Below are 14798 nucleotides of genomic sequence, written 5' to 3'. Positions count from 1 at the left end.
GTATGAAGCATACAGGACCCCAGCCACCTACAACCCAAACAGAGCAACACTAAGGCATATAATAATTAAAATTCCAGAAATCCAATACAAGAACAGACTATTAGAAGCCGTCAGAGACAAGAAACAGATCACTTACAAGGGAACACCCATCAGAATTACAGCAGACTTCTCGGCACAAACCATCAAATCACAAAGAGCGTGGGGGGAAATAATTCAAGTTTTGAAAGATAATAATCTCCAGCCAAGATAGATATATCCTGCACAACTATCCCTGTAAATTGACGGAAAAACAAGGTGCTTCCAGGATAAAGAGGAACTGGGGGAATTTGCAACCACCAATTCAACTCTACAGAAAGTATTGCAGGATATTCTAAAAAAAGAAAAATACAAAGAATCCAGAAATAGTGGAGGCCACAACTAATGGAGCAGAGAACAAAGTGAAGAAGACAAACTGACAGCTACTGACAGAATAAGAGCTCAACAGAAATGAGGCAGAGAAGATTGGATGATAGGAACAGCTATTTTGAAGAAAATGACGTCTTAAGAGGTAATACTGATTTAGTATCATCTTGTTTTGAAGTCTCAGCAAGCTTTTGTTCTTCTGTCTCCATTGGTCTAAACAGGTTGTATCTTATTGGATTTTATTATATATGATAGTATAAGCAAAAACTTTTATAGACAAGGAGATTATACAGAAAGCATTGTTCATTTTCTGTCAGTTGATTCTAAATACCCTGTAATACTGTCATTCTCTTAAATGGTTTTACATTGTTTTGATATATTTGATGCTACAGTACACAAAGTTATACTCAAAGATTTCAAGGAAAGAGACAATATGGTAACTACTTTTATGTCATGACACTATTTTGCTTAAATGGTTATGTTTTGATCTGCGCTGTTTTGCTGTTATGCCCTCTTTTATTTCAATCTCCATTTTATTATTTACTTTTTTATTTTTATCCTTTTAATTAAGGGAAAATAAATGAAAAGGTAGCGGGATATATTATAGTAACCCACTTTGACTTTCCATTATCTTGATTTAAAGCCCTGTATTGCTCTCACCATCTTGTTTTGACTGATGTTCTTCTATTCTGTTTTGCTTTGATAGTACCAGGTTCGAAAGTTTAGGCAACAGCTGTGAAGATAGTGGGATTCATTATGACGCCCATTCTGGTTGACTATTATCTACTTTTGAAGACCTATAATGTCTCCAATGTTTTGGTTTTGTTGGTTTTGTTCCTTACTGTTTTGTTCAATTTTATTATAACTGATGATATAGGCAATTCTATTAGAGATAGCGGGAGGCATCATGGTAACCATTGTTGATCACCTTGTATTATGTTTTTACATTATCTATTATGTCCACCCTTTTGATTTGACCAACTCTATTCTGTTATGTCACATTTGGTTCTACTCTCTTCCAAAAAAGTAATAAGAACTGTGGGAGCAACAAAACCCAAAATGTGTAATTGTCATTGTACAAAAGAGAGGAAAAGAAAGTGCTCTAAACGATATAACTGCATGTATACTTAAGTGTATAAGATAGATAATGATATTACTGAATTTTGTTGGATCATTGAACAGAACTGTTTGCAGTCTCACTGTTGGAATGTCCACTTTATAAGCTTTAATTTTATAACTTGAATAATTATTTCTAAGATGAAAATATGTAATCCATTAACTAGTGATTTCCTGTTTATTTTTTCCTTTAAACCTGTATAACTTGTACCCTTTCTCTGCTTTTTTTATCTTTTTCTCCTTAAATAAAATTTAAAAAAAAAAAAAGCCAAAGGCCTGGAGCACACTGTAGTCCCATTCAAGTCAGTGGCTGAAAGCTGAAGGCTCTGCACTGAAAGCCTGGAGAGAGATGCCCAAAGCAAAGGTGAAGACAGGAGTTTCTGGAAGACACTCCTTGGTTCCCATTTCTATTTCATGCAGGCTACCAGTCTACTGGTTGGTGCCATTTATACCCAGAGTGGGTCTTCTGACCTCATTAAATCCATTCAGCTACATTTAGAACTATACTGACCTAATCATTTGGGTATTTCTTACTCAAATTTACATAAGTTCAACATTCTTAATTTATTATAAAATCTATCACACTAACACAGGCAGTATAAAGCATTATACATGCTTTCTGATTTTTATTTATTTTATTTTATTTTTGGTTTTTGAAACAGGATCTCAATATAAAGTTCAGGACTTAAACTCACTATGTAGTCCAAGCTATCCTTGAATGACTTTTTCTTCCCAAGTGCTGGGTTTAGAAGCATGTGCCACCAAGCTCATCTTCTATATGCTTTTAAATTTAAGAACTATACAGAAAAACAAAATCAATGTAGCCACTGGCAGGCTAAGAAATGAAATGCCCAGGTGACTCAGAAGCCACTAGTCTCAGCTCCGCAAGGAAATGATACGCTGATTTCTGGAGGAGCCATTTTCTTCCTTTTCTTTATCAGTGGCCTCAGGGTCCCTGACTAGCCAACTTGGTGTGCTTTCAAGGTGCTCCAAGGGCAACACTCCCTTCTGAGACTTCCCACGCTGCCACTATCTCTATGAGAGTTATTTTGGCCTTCAGTGTTGCATGGACTGAGCTTTGTTGGTGAAGAGTGGCAATGCGACAGCCCAGGGTCTGAGGAACACTCCTGTGCACAGAGCAACATGATGCAAATAAGCAGTGAACTCTGGAAAGGCCTGCTGAAACTCTCAATCTTCAGTGACCCAAGTGCCTGCATACTGTGGGTGCTCTGCAGAATGGGATGGGTTTTATCTGCTAGGTCAATTTTTAAATCAAGCTGTATACAACATGTATTTGTTATAAACACCTGAAAATAGCTATTCTATTTGCAGACAAAGTGAATTTCAAGCCAAGACGGATGAAGAGAGATAAAGGTTACTACACCTTTGTAAAAGGAACAGTTCAAGAGGAAGAGATAACAATCATAAACATATATACAACAAATAACAGGGCCAGAGATTTAGCTCAGCAGCTTAACTACCTGCCTGCCAAGCGTAAGGTCATGAGTTCAATCCCCAGCACCAAACACACACACACACACACACACACAAGTAACAGTGCACCTAGCTATATAAAACAATTACTAATGGGCATGAAAAATCAAATAAGCCTTAATACAATTGTATTGGGAGACCTCAATACCCCACTGTCACAAAAAGGCAGATCAACTAGACAAAAAAATCAATAATGAAATATTAGAACTAAATCTAACTTTTGAGCTTAGTAGATGTTTATAGAGTGTTCCATCCCACAACATCAGACTACACATTCTTATCAGCAGCACATGGGACATTCTTGAAAACAGACTATATACTGGCTCATAGAACATGCTAAAGTAAGTACAAAGCAATTGAAATTATTCCATGCATACTACCAGACCACAGTACAATGAAATTGGAAATCCATGCCAAAAGGAACCATAAGAACTTTATAAACATGTGGAAATTACTTTCTTTTTTTCTTTTTTCTTTTCTTTTCTTTCTTTTTTTTTTTTTTTTTTTTCTGTACCAGGGATTGAATTTCATAACCTCGCACTTGCCAGGCAGGTGCTTGTGTCGTTGAGCTATATCCCCAGCCCCTAACACATGGAAATTAAATAGCAGCCTACTGAACCAATGGTTCGCAGATTAAATTAAAGAAGAATTACAAGCTTTTACAGTTGAATGATAATAACAATAAAACATACCAGAACTTGTGGGACACAATGAAAGCAGTCTTACGAGGGAAATTTACAGCAGTATATACCCATATCAGGAAAACAGAACAAGCACTATAAACAATTTAATGCTGAACCTCAAACTTTTAGACAAAGAAGAGCAGGCTAAACCAAAAGCTTGTACAAGGGAGGAAATTATAAGGATCAGAGTAGAAATTAACACACTGGAGACTAAAAAACAATACAAAGAACCAATGAATTCAAGAGTTGATTCTTTGAAAGATAAAATAAAATTGACAAACCCTTAGCCAAAGTTATCAAAAAAAGGAAAGAAAAGACTCAAATCCACTCAATTAGGAATGAAAAGGGCTAAATCACAACAGGTCCTACAAAAATCCAGAAAATCATCTATACTTACTTTGAAAACTTGTATTCTAATAAGATGAAAAACACAGAAAAATGGACAACAGATTCCTTATACATATGAATTACCAAAGTTGAATCAAGGTGTGAAAATCCTAAATAACCCCATATCAATAAATGAAATTGAAGATGTAATTAAAAACCTATCAACAAAGAAAAGCCCAGGCCAAGATGGATTTACTGCTGAATTCTACAAGAAGTTTAGTGAAGACTTAACACCACTACTTCTCATACCCTTTGATGAAATTGAAAGGAAAGCAATACTCCCAAATTCATTCCTGGAAGCAAGCATTACTCTTGATTCCAAAACCAGAAAATGACCCAGCTAAGAAAGAAAATTACCTGCCAATCTCCCTAATGAACATCGATGCAAAAATTCTCAGTAAGATACTAGCAAACAGAGTGCAGCAAATCATCAAAAAGATTGTGCACCATAATCAAGTGATATTCATCCCAGCGATGCAGGGATGATTCAACGTACATAAATCCATAAATGTAATATACCACATTAACAGAGCCAAGGACAAAAATTGTATGATCATCTCAACAGATGCAGAAAGAGCTTCTGACAAAGTCCAGCACCCATTCAGGATAAAAAAACCCTACAGAAAAACTGAAATAGATGGTCTTTATTTCAATCTGATACAGGCCATCTATGACAAACCATCAGCCAACATCATACCAAATGAACAAAAACTGAAAGCTTTCACTCTAAAATCAGGAACAAGACAAGGATGTCCATTGTCTCTACTCTTATTCAACGCAGTCCTGGAAACTTTAGGTGAAGCAATTAAGTAAGAGAAAGAAAAGGAATAAAGATAGGAAAAAAAGAAGCTAAAGTATCATTATTTGAAGATGACATGATACTCTACTTAAAAAATCCCCAAGACTCCATCAAAAGACTTCTAGGTTTAATAAGCAAATTGAGTAACCAAGCTGGTTACAAAGTCAACACTTGAAAATCAATAGTCTTCTTATATACAAATAACAAACTCACTGAGAGAGAAATCAAGGAAATAATACTTTTAGACTAGCATCCCAAAAAATGGAATACCAAGGAGTCAATCTAACGAAGGACGGAAAAGACCTCTACATTGAAAATTACAGTCCTCTGAAAAAAAGAGATTAAAGAGGATATTAGAAAATGGAGAGCTGGCAGTTTAGCTCAGTGGCATAAGTGCCTGCCTGTGCAAGGTGTGAATTCAAACCCTGGTACCAAAAAAAAGGAAAAGAAAAAATGGAGAGCTATCCATGCTTTTGGATAGGAAGTACCCATAAAGAGAAAATGGCCATACTTCCAAAACTGTTATTCATATTCAGTGAGATGCCAATCAAAATTCCAATAGCACATCTCATAGAATTAGAGAAAACAATCCTAAAATTCATCTGGAATCAGAAGAGATCTAGAAAAGCAAATGCAATCCTGAGTAACAAAGACAAGACAGGAGGTATCACAATTCTTGACTTGAAATTATACTATAAAACTACTATGACAAAAACAGTGTGGTACTGGCAAAAAGCAGAGATTCCAAAGATCAATGGAATAAATTAGAAGATGCAGAAACAACTGCAGACACACTAAGCCATCTTGTTTTGACAAAGGTGCCAAACACATTAACTAGAAGAAAGTTAGTTTCTTTAATAAATGGTGCTAGAAAAACTGGCCCTACACATGCTGAAGATTAAAACTGGATCCATATCTTTCACTATGTACTAAGCTAAGATCAGAATGGATCAAAGATCTTAATATTAAAACAGACACATTAAATATGCTGGAAGATAGAGTAGGTAAAACTCTTTTTTTTTTTTAAATTTTATTTAAGGAGAAAAGAAAAAAAAAGCAGAGAAAGGGTACAAGTTATACAAATTTGCAGAAAAAAAATGAACAGTAGGATATCACTAGTTAATGGATTACATATTGTCATCTTAGAAATAATTGTTCAAGTCACAAAATTAAAGCTTGTAGAGTGGACATTCCAACAATGATACTGCAAACAGTTCTGTTCAATGATCCAATAAAACTCTGTGATATCATATTCTATCTTATACACTTAAATATACATGCAGTTATATAGTTTAGAGCACTTTCTTTTCCTCTCTTTTGTACAATGACTATTACACATTTTGGGTTTCATTGCTCTCACGGTTCTTATTACTTTTTTGGAAGAGAGTAAAACCAAATGTGACATAACAGAACAGAATCGGTCAAGTCAAAAGGGTGGACATAATAAATAATGTGAAAACATAATACAAGGTGATCAACAATGGTTACCATAATGCCTCCCGCTATCTCTAATTGAATTGCCTATACCATTAGTTATAATACAATTGAACAAGACAGTAAAGAACAAAACCGACAAAACCAAAACATTGGAGACATTGTAGGTCTTCAAAAGTAGATAAAAGTCAACGAGAATGGGCGTTATAATGAATCTCATTATCTTCACAGCTGATGCCTAAATTTTCGAACCTGATACTATCCAGCAAAACAGAATAGGGGAACATCAGTTAAAAACCAGATGGTGAGAGTAATACAGGGCTTTAAATCGAGGTAATAGAAAGTCAAAGTGGGTTACTATAATATATCCTGCTATTTTTTTCCTTTAATTAAAAGGATAAAAATTTTAAAAAGTATTAAAAAAGTAAATAATGGAGTGGAGATTGAGATAAAAGAGGGCATAACAACGAAACAACACAGATCGAAACATAACCATTTAAGCAGAATAGTGTTTCACCACCAGATAATCCTGACCTAAAAGTAGTTACCATATTGTCTCTTTCCTTGAAATCCTTGAGTACAACTTCGTATACTGTAGCATTAAGTATATCAAAACAATGTAAAACCATTTAAGAGAATGACAGCATTACAGAGTATTTAGAATCGACTAACAGAAAATGAATAATGGTTTCTGTATAATCTCCTTGTCTTTAAAAGGTTTTTGCTTATATTATCGTACATAATAAAATCCAGTAAGATACAACCTATTTAGACCATTGGAGACAGAAGGACAAAAGCTAGATGAGACTTCAAAACAAGATGATACTAAATCAGTATTACCTATTAAGATGTCATTTTCTCCAAAATAGCTGTTCCTATCATCCAATCTTCTCTGCCTCATTTCTGTTGAGCTCTTATTCTGTCAGTAGCTGTCAGTTTGTCTTCTTCACTTTGTTCTCTGCTCCATTAGTTGTGGCCTCACTATTTCTGGATTCTTTGTATTTTTCTTTTTTTAGAATATCCTGCAATACTCTCTGTAGAGTTGAATTGGTGGTTGCAAATTCCCCCAGTTCCTCTTTATCCTGGAAGCACCTTGTTTTTCCATCAATTTCCAGGGACAGTTGTGCAGGATATCTCAATCTTGGCTGGAGATTATTATCTTTCAAAGCTTGAATTATTTCCCCCCATGCTCTTCATGATTTGATGGTTTGTGCAGAGAAATCTGCTGTAATTCTGATGGGTGTTCCCTTGTAAGTGGTCTGTTTCTTGTCTCTGACAGCTTTTAATATTCTGTTCTTGTATTGAATTTCTGGAATTTTTATTATTATATGCCTGGGTGTTGCTCTGTTTGGGTTGTAGGTAGCTGGGGTCCTGTATGCCTCATACATCTGAGTATCTTTACCTTTTGCTAAATTAGGAAAATTCTCCTGGATTATTTCTGTGAGTAGCTTTTGTAGTTCATTTGTTTGTGTCCCTACTTCTTCTTCTATGTTCTTAATCCTTAAGTTATGGATCCTCTTATCATCTTCTTGTCTTTGTATTATTGCTGTTTGTTTCTTTGTTATTTTTAAGAAGTTTTTCATTTCATTCTCCCATATTACAATTCTGCCTTCCAGTTCAGATAGTCTGTCCTTAGTTTCTTTCAAGCTGTTATGCCAGTCTTCAATAGACTTCTTAGTATCTTGGTAGTCCCTTTGAACCTGCTTCACGTATTCTATGCTTTCCCTGTTTTCTCCATCAAACAATTCTCCCCTCTTTTTCTGTTCTTCCATTCCACCATCTGTTTTTTCTTGGGTGGGGCTTAGCATTTCTCTAACTATTTTGCATACTTCTAGCTTCAGGTCATTGATAACTTCATCCCTGAGTTGGTCTATGAAGCTCTCTAGATGGTGCTTTATGTGTATCGGTGCGGTGTCTGCTATTGCCTGTTTCTCAGAATTGGGGGCTGAGGAGCCTTTCTTGTTGCTGCCTCTTCCCATGTTCTCTGTTCCTTATATATGCAAGCTTATATGAGAGGCCCAGCTTCTCTCTCTGTCAGCTACAGCCTGATCGAATTGCGCCGGTTAGGTGTTCCCACTCACTGCTGCACACCAGGCAGCCTACGCGGGGGCCCGCCCCTCCCGGCCTCCGTCAGGCTCTGGGATCTGGGTTGGGCCAGCCTACGGGGTCCGCCAGCAGCGTTACGCAGGCCAGGCACTTTTCACCAATCCCGCCCGAGAGGGGAATGTGTGGCTGGAGTCGCCACAGCGCCCTGCTCCCGCAGGACTGCTCGGGCCCAGAAAGTCCACTGGAGTCAAACTGTGGTGGAGTGTCAGTTTCTCTCACTCACCTCGCCACAGGTCAGAACATGCCTCCCTGCCCGTCCTGTTTTCGACTCCGTTCGCAGACTCCCATTCTCAGAGTTTCCGCGCGTCTCTCTCCTTGCCGAGCCGATGTAGAGGCAGCCAGCCACCGCGCGGCGGGAAACCCAAATCGCGGCTTCCAATGGCGCAGGGTCCAGCCTCAGCAGCGAGACTTTTCTGTTCCTGTTTTAGCACCAGGACTGCATTCCAAGTTGGTTTCTCTCAGCCGAGTTCGTTCCTGAGTCAACAGAGCATAACTCTACCTGCTTATGTCTCTTTAGTCCGCACCATACCTGGCTTCTGAGCCTAGTTTTTCAGAGAGCCTCCGGTAGTTGCTGTTATCTGTCCGCCATGTTCTCCCGGAAGTCGAGTAGGTAAACCTCTTGAAGACACTGGTGTAGGCAAAGACTTTATGAACAAAACCCAGAACTAATAGGAACTAAGTATAAAGAACTAGGAACTAATATAGGAACTAATCATAAAGAATTAACAACTGGGATCTCACCCTACTGAAAAGCTTTCACACAGCAAGAGAAACCACGAACAGAGTGGAGAGACAACCTAAAAAGTGGGAGAAAACATTTGCCAGCTGCTTCTCAGACAAATGATTACAATTGAGAACATATAAAGAACTCAAAATAAATCAGTCCTCCCAGATTTAAAGACCCAATCCAGAAATGGGCATCGGGATGAATATACAATTCTCAGTTACAGAATACAAATGGCAAATAAATAAAAAATGTTCAACATCACTGGTCATTTGAGATATGCAGATTAAAACAACACTAAGATACTATCTCACTCCAGAAAGAATGGCTAGTATCAAGAAATCAATGAGTTAACAAACGCTGGAGAGGCTGTGGAGGGGAAAAAGAGAACCTTTCTGCACTGTTGGTGGGAGTGTAGAGTGTCCAACCACCCTGGAAATCAGTGTGGAGATTCCTCAGAAAGCTACGATCAGAGATTCCATTTGACCCAGGTATTCCCCTTTTGGGTATTTTCCCAGAATTGAAAACATACCATAGCAATATATGTGCACCCATGTTTATAGCTGCATAATTTGTAATAACCAGATCTTGGAAACTATCTAAATGCCCATCTACTGAGGAATGGATAAAAAAGATGTGGTATTTTTATATAATAAAGCACTATACAGCCATAAAGCATGATAAACTGGACACTTTTATAGGTAAATGTATACACCTTGAGAACATACTCATTAATGAAATTAAGACACATGTGTAAACATCATATTATTTCATTAGTTTGACAAACTGAAAGAAAAGACATGTATATGTATATAAAAAAATAGTTAAGATAGTTATACTACTGATTTCTCTGAGTTCACTGAAGAGAAAGACTTGTACTGGTATTGCTCAATTGAATGCAGATGTCATGTGCTCTGGGTCAATGATCTGGGGATGACAATGTACAATGTATATACCACTCTTACTCAAATTGACGTGTTTTGAAATTTCGTTGTAGTTTCTTTTTTTTATTTGAGTAAATTGGATTTGAAATAAATAAATAAAACACCTGAAAGTATTGTCCTTACCTTGAAGAAGTGGAATATATCGTGCCAGCAGCTTTGCCCTTTTCTTTTCATATCCTTTTTGAGTGATGTCACCTAAAGCAACAGAAAAAGAGTATTAAATTTGTTCTAAAGTTCCAACATTTTTCGTTAAAAATTGATTTATAATTGGAAACAACATTAATGTCTTTGAACTGGGTGACTGGGTCGGTCACCTCTAATAGGTTCACACCATGGACTACAAATCAGCAGTAAGCACAGGTACAGCCATGTGGGCAGATCTATGTGAGCTCCTGGTGAAGAAGCCCCACTTCAAATTATTCCACTTACATGACTTTTGGAAAAGACAGAACTGTGAAGTCAGAACAGACACGTGCTGTCAAGAGGCTACAAGGAATGTAAGGTGTAAAGCTGTTCTATGACATGGAGTTGGTAGTCACATAACTACACGAATTTGTCACAAACTCAGAGAATTGCTACAAGGGTGAATTTTACTGTATATAAATAATGCTTCAGTTTTTTAAAATCGTGATTAGTAACTATTATGGTTTGTGTCTAGATGTCTCCCCAGTCTCATGCACTCAGAGGGGGCAGACTTTTCAGAGGTGGCTACATCTAGAGTATGTGATGTTGGGATTAAGGATATGTGATCAGTTCACTGATTGGTCTGGCACCACCCTAATCCCAGAAGCCTCCATAAAGTATAAGAGGGGCAGAAAGATACTGTTAAAGGAAGTTGTTAACTCTGTCACCATGAACTGGTCTCCTCTGCAAAGCCACCACACTGGAGCCAGCAATTATGGACTTAAACTTCTATGAACTATTAGCTAAATAAACTTTTCTTCCTTAACTTTGGACATCAGGAATTTTCTTCAGCAAAAAGAAAAGTAACTAAGACAGTAACCCCCAGGAGTTCGGCAAAAATGCAGTCTGAGGTTACATTCCAAATCAACAGAACTCACGTCAGCATTTATCTGATTTCTGTGCAGGTTCAAATTTTGAAAGCATTAAACAAAAGGACCCACCAAACTGAAGCCCAATCTGGGCAAAGTACCTGGATGAGGACTTAAGAACTGCTTATTCCAATCATTGTCACAAAGACATCCAAAACAAGGTAAAACACCTGGGAACAAAGAAGAAACGTGCCTCCAGGGAAACACACTTTTTCCTGCAGTGCTGGGGATGAAGCCCTTAGCCTCAACACATGCTAGGCAGGTGTACTGCCCCTGAGCTCCACCCCAGTCCACAGAAGTTCATCCTGATCTATTGGTTCCAATACAGAAGTGAGGTTCTAATAGCAGGTCTTTGATGTTTTTCTGAAGACAGTATTTAGACCAAAAAGTATGTATTACAGCAATTTTAAATACTACCTTTTGGTACAACTATACATTAGTACAATTTTCATTACTACTGTCCTTCATGCTTTTAGTGCTTTCTAAGCCCTCTTCACCGTCTGCTCTGCCCTGAAGAGCAGTGAAGAAGAATCTGAAGATCAGGCTGCTGTCACTGAATGCTTCACCAAGTGTTTCCCTTAGATGAATTGTTGAATTCATTCTGACTGTGGTAGTTGTATGAAAATGTGGACACTTCTAAATGTCGGACACCTAAATTAAGTATACTGGAAGCTCTGGGTATGCACTGAATGCCATGCTGGGGAAGAACCTGAGGCAGCTGCTAAAGTCCAGACTTCCTAGAGAGCCAGCGGGACAATGGCTACTGAGCACCCACCCCCCATGCTCTGTCTCCTCCTTCTGCACTCATCCCTCTGTCCACACCATGCTTCACTTCCAGCATCAGTCAACTGCTCTGTTCTGTAGAAAGGGTGCAGTTCTCTGTCCATGTGTTTTCACCTGACCTGAGGAGCACCGTGTCACGAATCTATTTCCTACTTCCTTCACCATTTTTACTACTAACCCATCCTCACTGCAACAAGCATGCTTGATGTAGTACCCTGACCTCAGTGCTGTTGGTAGCATACAGTCATCTTTCCCTGCAGTCTCTTCATCTGACTCATGCACCAGACACTCATAGATCCTGATGCAACCATTGCCCATTTGAGCACACTCTGTGTTGCAGCTACTATTCCCGTGAGTCCAGGATACAAGAGAATGGGTTTGCTTATAAAATTTAACTTGTGGGGGCCAGAGACAGCTCAGTGGCACAAGCAATCCTCCTGCCTTAGCCTCCCAAATGCACGTGCCACAATGCTCAGCTTAGCTATATTTTTGATGACTCAACTGTACAGAGCTTAAGCACGGACTGCATAGGTGACAAGATGATGCTGTGTGGGGCATGCCACAACCAGTATGAACTGCCTCTCTTTCTGCTGCCATCAATCCAGAGGAAACCCACACACGTCAGACAATATATGCACTCATGCAACCTAGCAAGTAAAATGCAGCAAGTATTGAATGCAGTATTTCTTTTTTTTTTAATTTTATTTTGAAGGCAGTAAAAATACAACAGAACAAGACACAACAAAGCCAATCGAGACAATGCAGTGAAATTGGTACAGAACTTCACAGATGGATACTGGAATGACAGTAACAGGTACTATAGTATATCTCATTATCTTCACAATAGTTGTCCAGTCAATTAGGTATAGCAAAATCAAACCAAAAACAGAACATTATAAAACCAATTGAAAGAGAGTATTGAATAGCGCAAAACAAAACAAAACAGTGAAAACAACCTTTGCCTTCAAACAGAAGATAGAAAGAAATCCCCTATATTTGCTATATTATATATGGTCATCCTCACAAGAGGTTCTGAAACATCTACTGGGGGTGGGGGTGGGGTGCTTGATTCTCAGGAATATAGTATTTCAATCAACCTACAAATACGTTTACCAGTAAAGAAAGGTGATTACTGTTACAAAGTAGACAGGTTAAGTCTTATTTTTTAAATTTGGGTTTGGGTTGTTTCATAAAATAACCTGAAAAGTAAAATGTATATGCTAAATTATATATTTTATATTTGGCCCAAGACAATTCCTCTTCACTCAAGACCCAGGCAAGTTACAAGTTTGGACACCGTGCCTGAGGGTCACAAGAAGAGCAGCAGCACACACAGGACCCAGCTCCATGTCCACCAGGAAGCGAAGCCACATAGCTGCTACCCATCTGTACCAGAGAACCTGTCAACATGAAAACATGCCCTGGCACTTGGGGTACTGGGGTGAGGTCACTTACATGGACTTACCGTTTCCTACTGAGTAAAAATGACAAGTTGAAAAAAATGTGCAAGTATACATGTATAAAATGATACTGTTCCGAAGAAAGTAAATAAAATTATGTATGTATAGGCATATATCTGTTTGCATACAGAAAATAGACAGGTTGCACAATTATCAATTTATCTGGCTTTGGAAGGGGTGAAACATTTCAATTTTTACTTCATATACTTTTCTAAGTATTTAAATTTTTTTAGCATAATAATCACATTAAGAGCATATGGCAAGGCCAGGCAGGGTGGTGCACACCTGTAGTCCCACTCAGAAGGCTGATGCAGGAGGATCACTGTGAGTTTAGAGGCCAGCTGGAACTATATAGTGAAGCTCTGCCTCAAAAAGACAAAAAAAAGCACATGGCAGTCAGGCATGATGGTACAAGCCTGTAATATTAGTACTCGAGAGACTGAGGCAGGAAGAATGTCATGGTTTGCATCTAGATATCTCCTCAAAGTCTCATGTACTTTTAGATGGACTTTTTCAGAGGTAGTTGAATCTACAGAGTTTGTGATTGATTCATGGTTCAGTGCTAGGATTAAGGGTGCAGGGATTAAGAGTAGGTGATTGCTAGATCAGTCCATTTGATTGGATTGACACTGCCCTAATCACAACAGTCTGAATAAGATACTCTCCTGCTTCCCTTTTTGTTCCTTTTGCTGTCTTCTGCCACAATGAACTGTTGTCCCTCTGCCATGTACCATCCTGCCTTGGAGCCAGCCGCTTATGGACTAAAACCTCTAAAAACTGTGAGTCAAATAAACTTTTCTTCATTTAATCTTGAGTGTTGGGTATTTTATCTCAGCAATAAAAAAAGAAACTGGATTAAGACAAGGATCAAGAGCTGGAGGCCAGCATGAGCTACACAGCAAGTTCAAATCTGACCTGAATTACATAATGAGAGCCAGTCTCAAAAAATAAAATATGTGTGGCAGACTGTTTCCACTATGTGTTATGATTATATAACATGGTACTGAGGGAAACTAGATGACTTCTAGGTACTATCTCTGCAACTTCCTAAGTCTAAAATTATTTTAAAGAAAAAATTTAAAAATATATGCCATAGACCATATAGAATTGGTGTTATTTCAAGTGTTTGATGAAACTTGCCAACAACACCATATGGGCTTGCAGATTTATCTTCCAGAAGATTTTAAACCACGTATTGGATTTCTTTAAAAGTTATAAGACAAACCAGGCATGGTGACACATACCTGTAATTCTAGCACATTAAAAGGCAAAAGTTGAAGGAATGCATGTTAGAGCCCAGCCTGGGTGTTGTAGTCTGGGTTTCAAGGGAAACAATGTTAACATGGGACACATAATTTATACGATTATTTTATAATATTCAAGAGTCAAATGCAAAAGAGTATGGGAAAGTTGT

General features: G+C 38.0%; 1 protein-coding gene across 7 annotated transcripts in view; it reads right to left on the bottom strand.

Moving 5' to 3' along the window:
- The window catches only part of Dip2a (disco interacting protein 2 homolog A), a 120615-nt gene that overhangs the window by 88100 nt on the left and 17717 nt on the right, over positions 1–14798 (bottom strand). For all 7 annotated transcript variants that reach the window (XM_063224698.1, XM_063224701.1, XM_063224697.1 and 4 more), the window contains exon 2: positions 10213–10284. In XM_063224698.1, coding sequence (XP_063080768.1) covers positions 10213–10284 — 72 coding nt within the window. The remainder of the gene's footprint in view (positions 1–10212; positions 10285–14798) is intronic.

The sequence above is a fragment of the Cavia porcellus genome, unplaced genomic scaffold (genome assembly GCF_034190915.1).
Source record: "Cavia porcellus strain 051 isolate PalLab524CR breed Dunkin Hartley unplaced genomic scaffold, mCavPor4.1 scaffold_15, whole genome shotgun sequence".
NCBI classification, from domain to species: domain Eukaryota; kingdom Metazoa; phylum Chordata; class Mammalia; order Rodentia; family Caviidae; genus Cavia; species Cavia porcellus.
The sequence above is the reverse complement of the archived record's forward strand: the minus strand, read 5'-3'. Positions and strand labels throughout refer to the sequence as shown.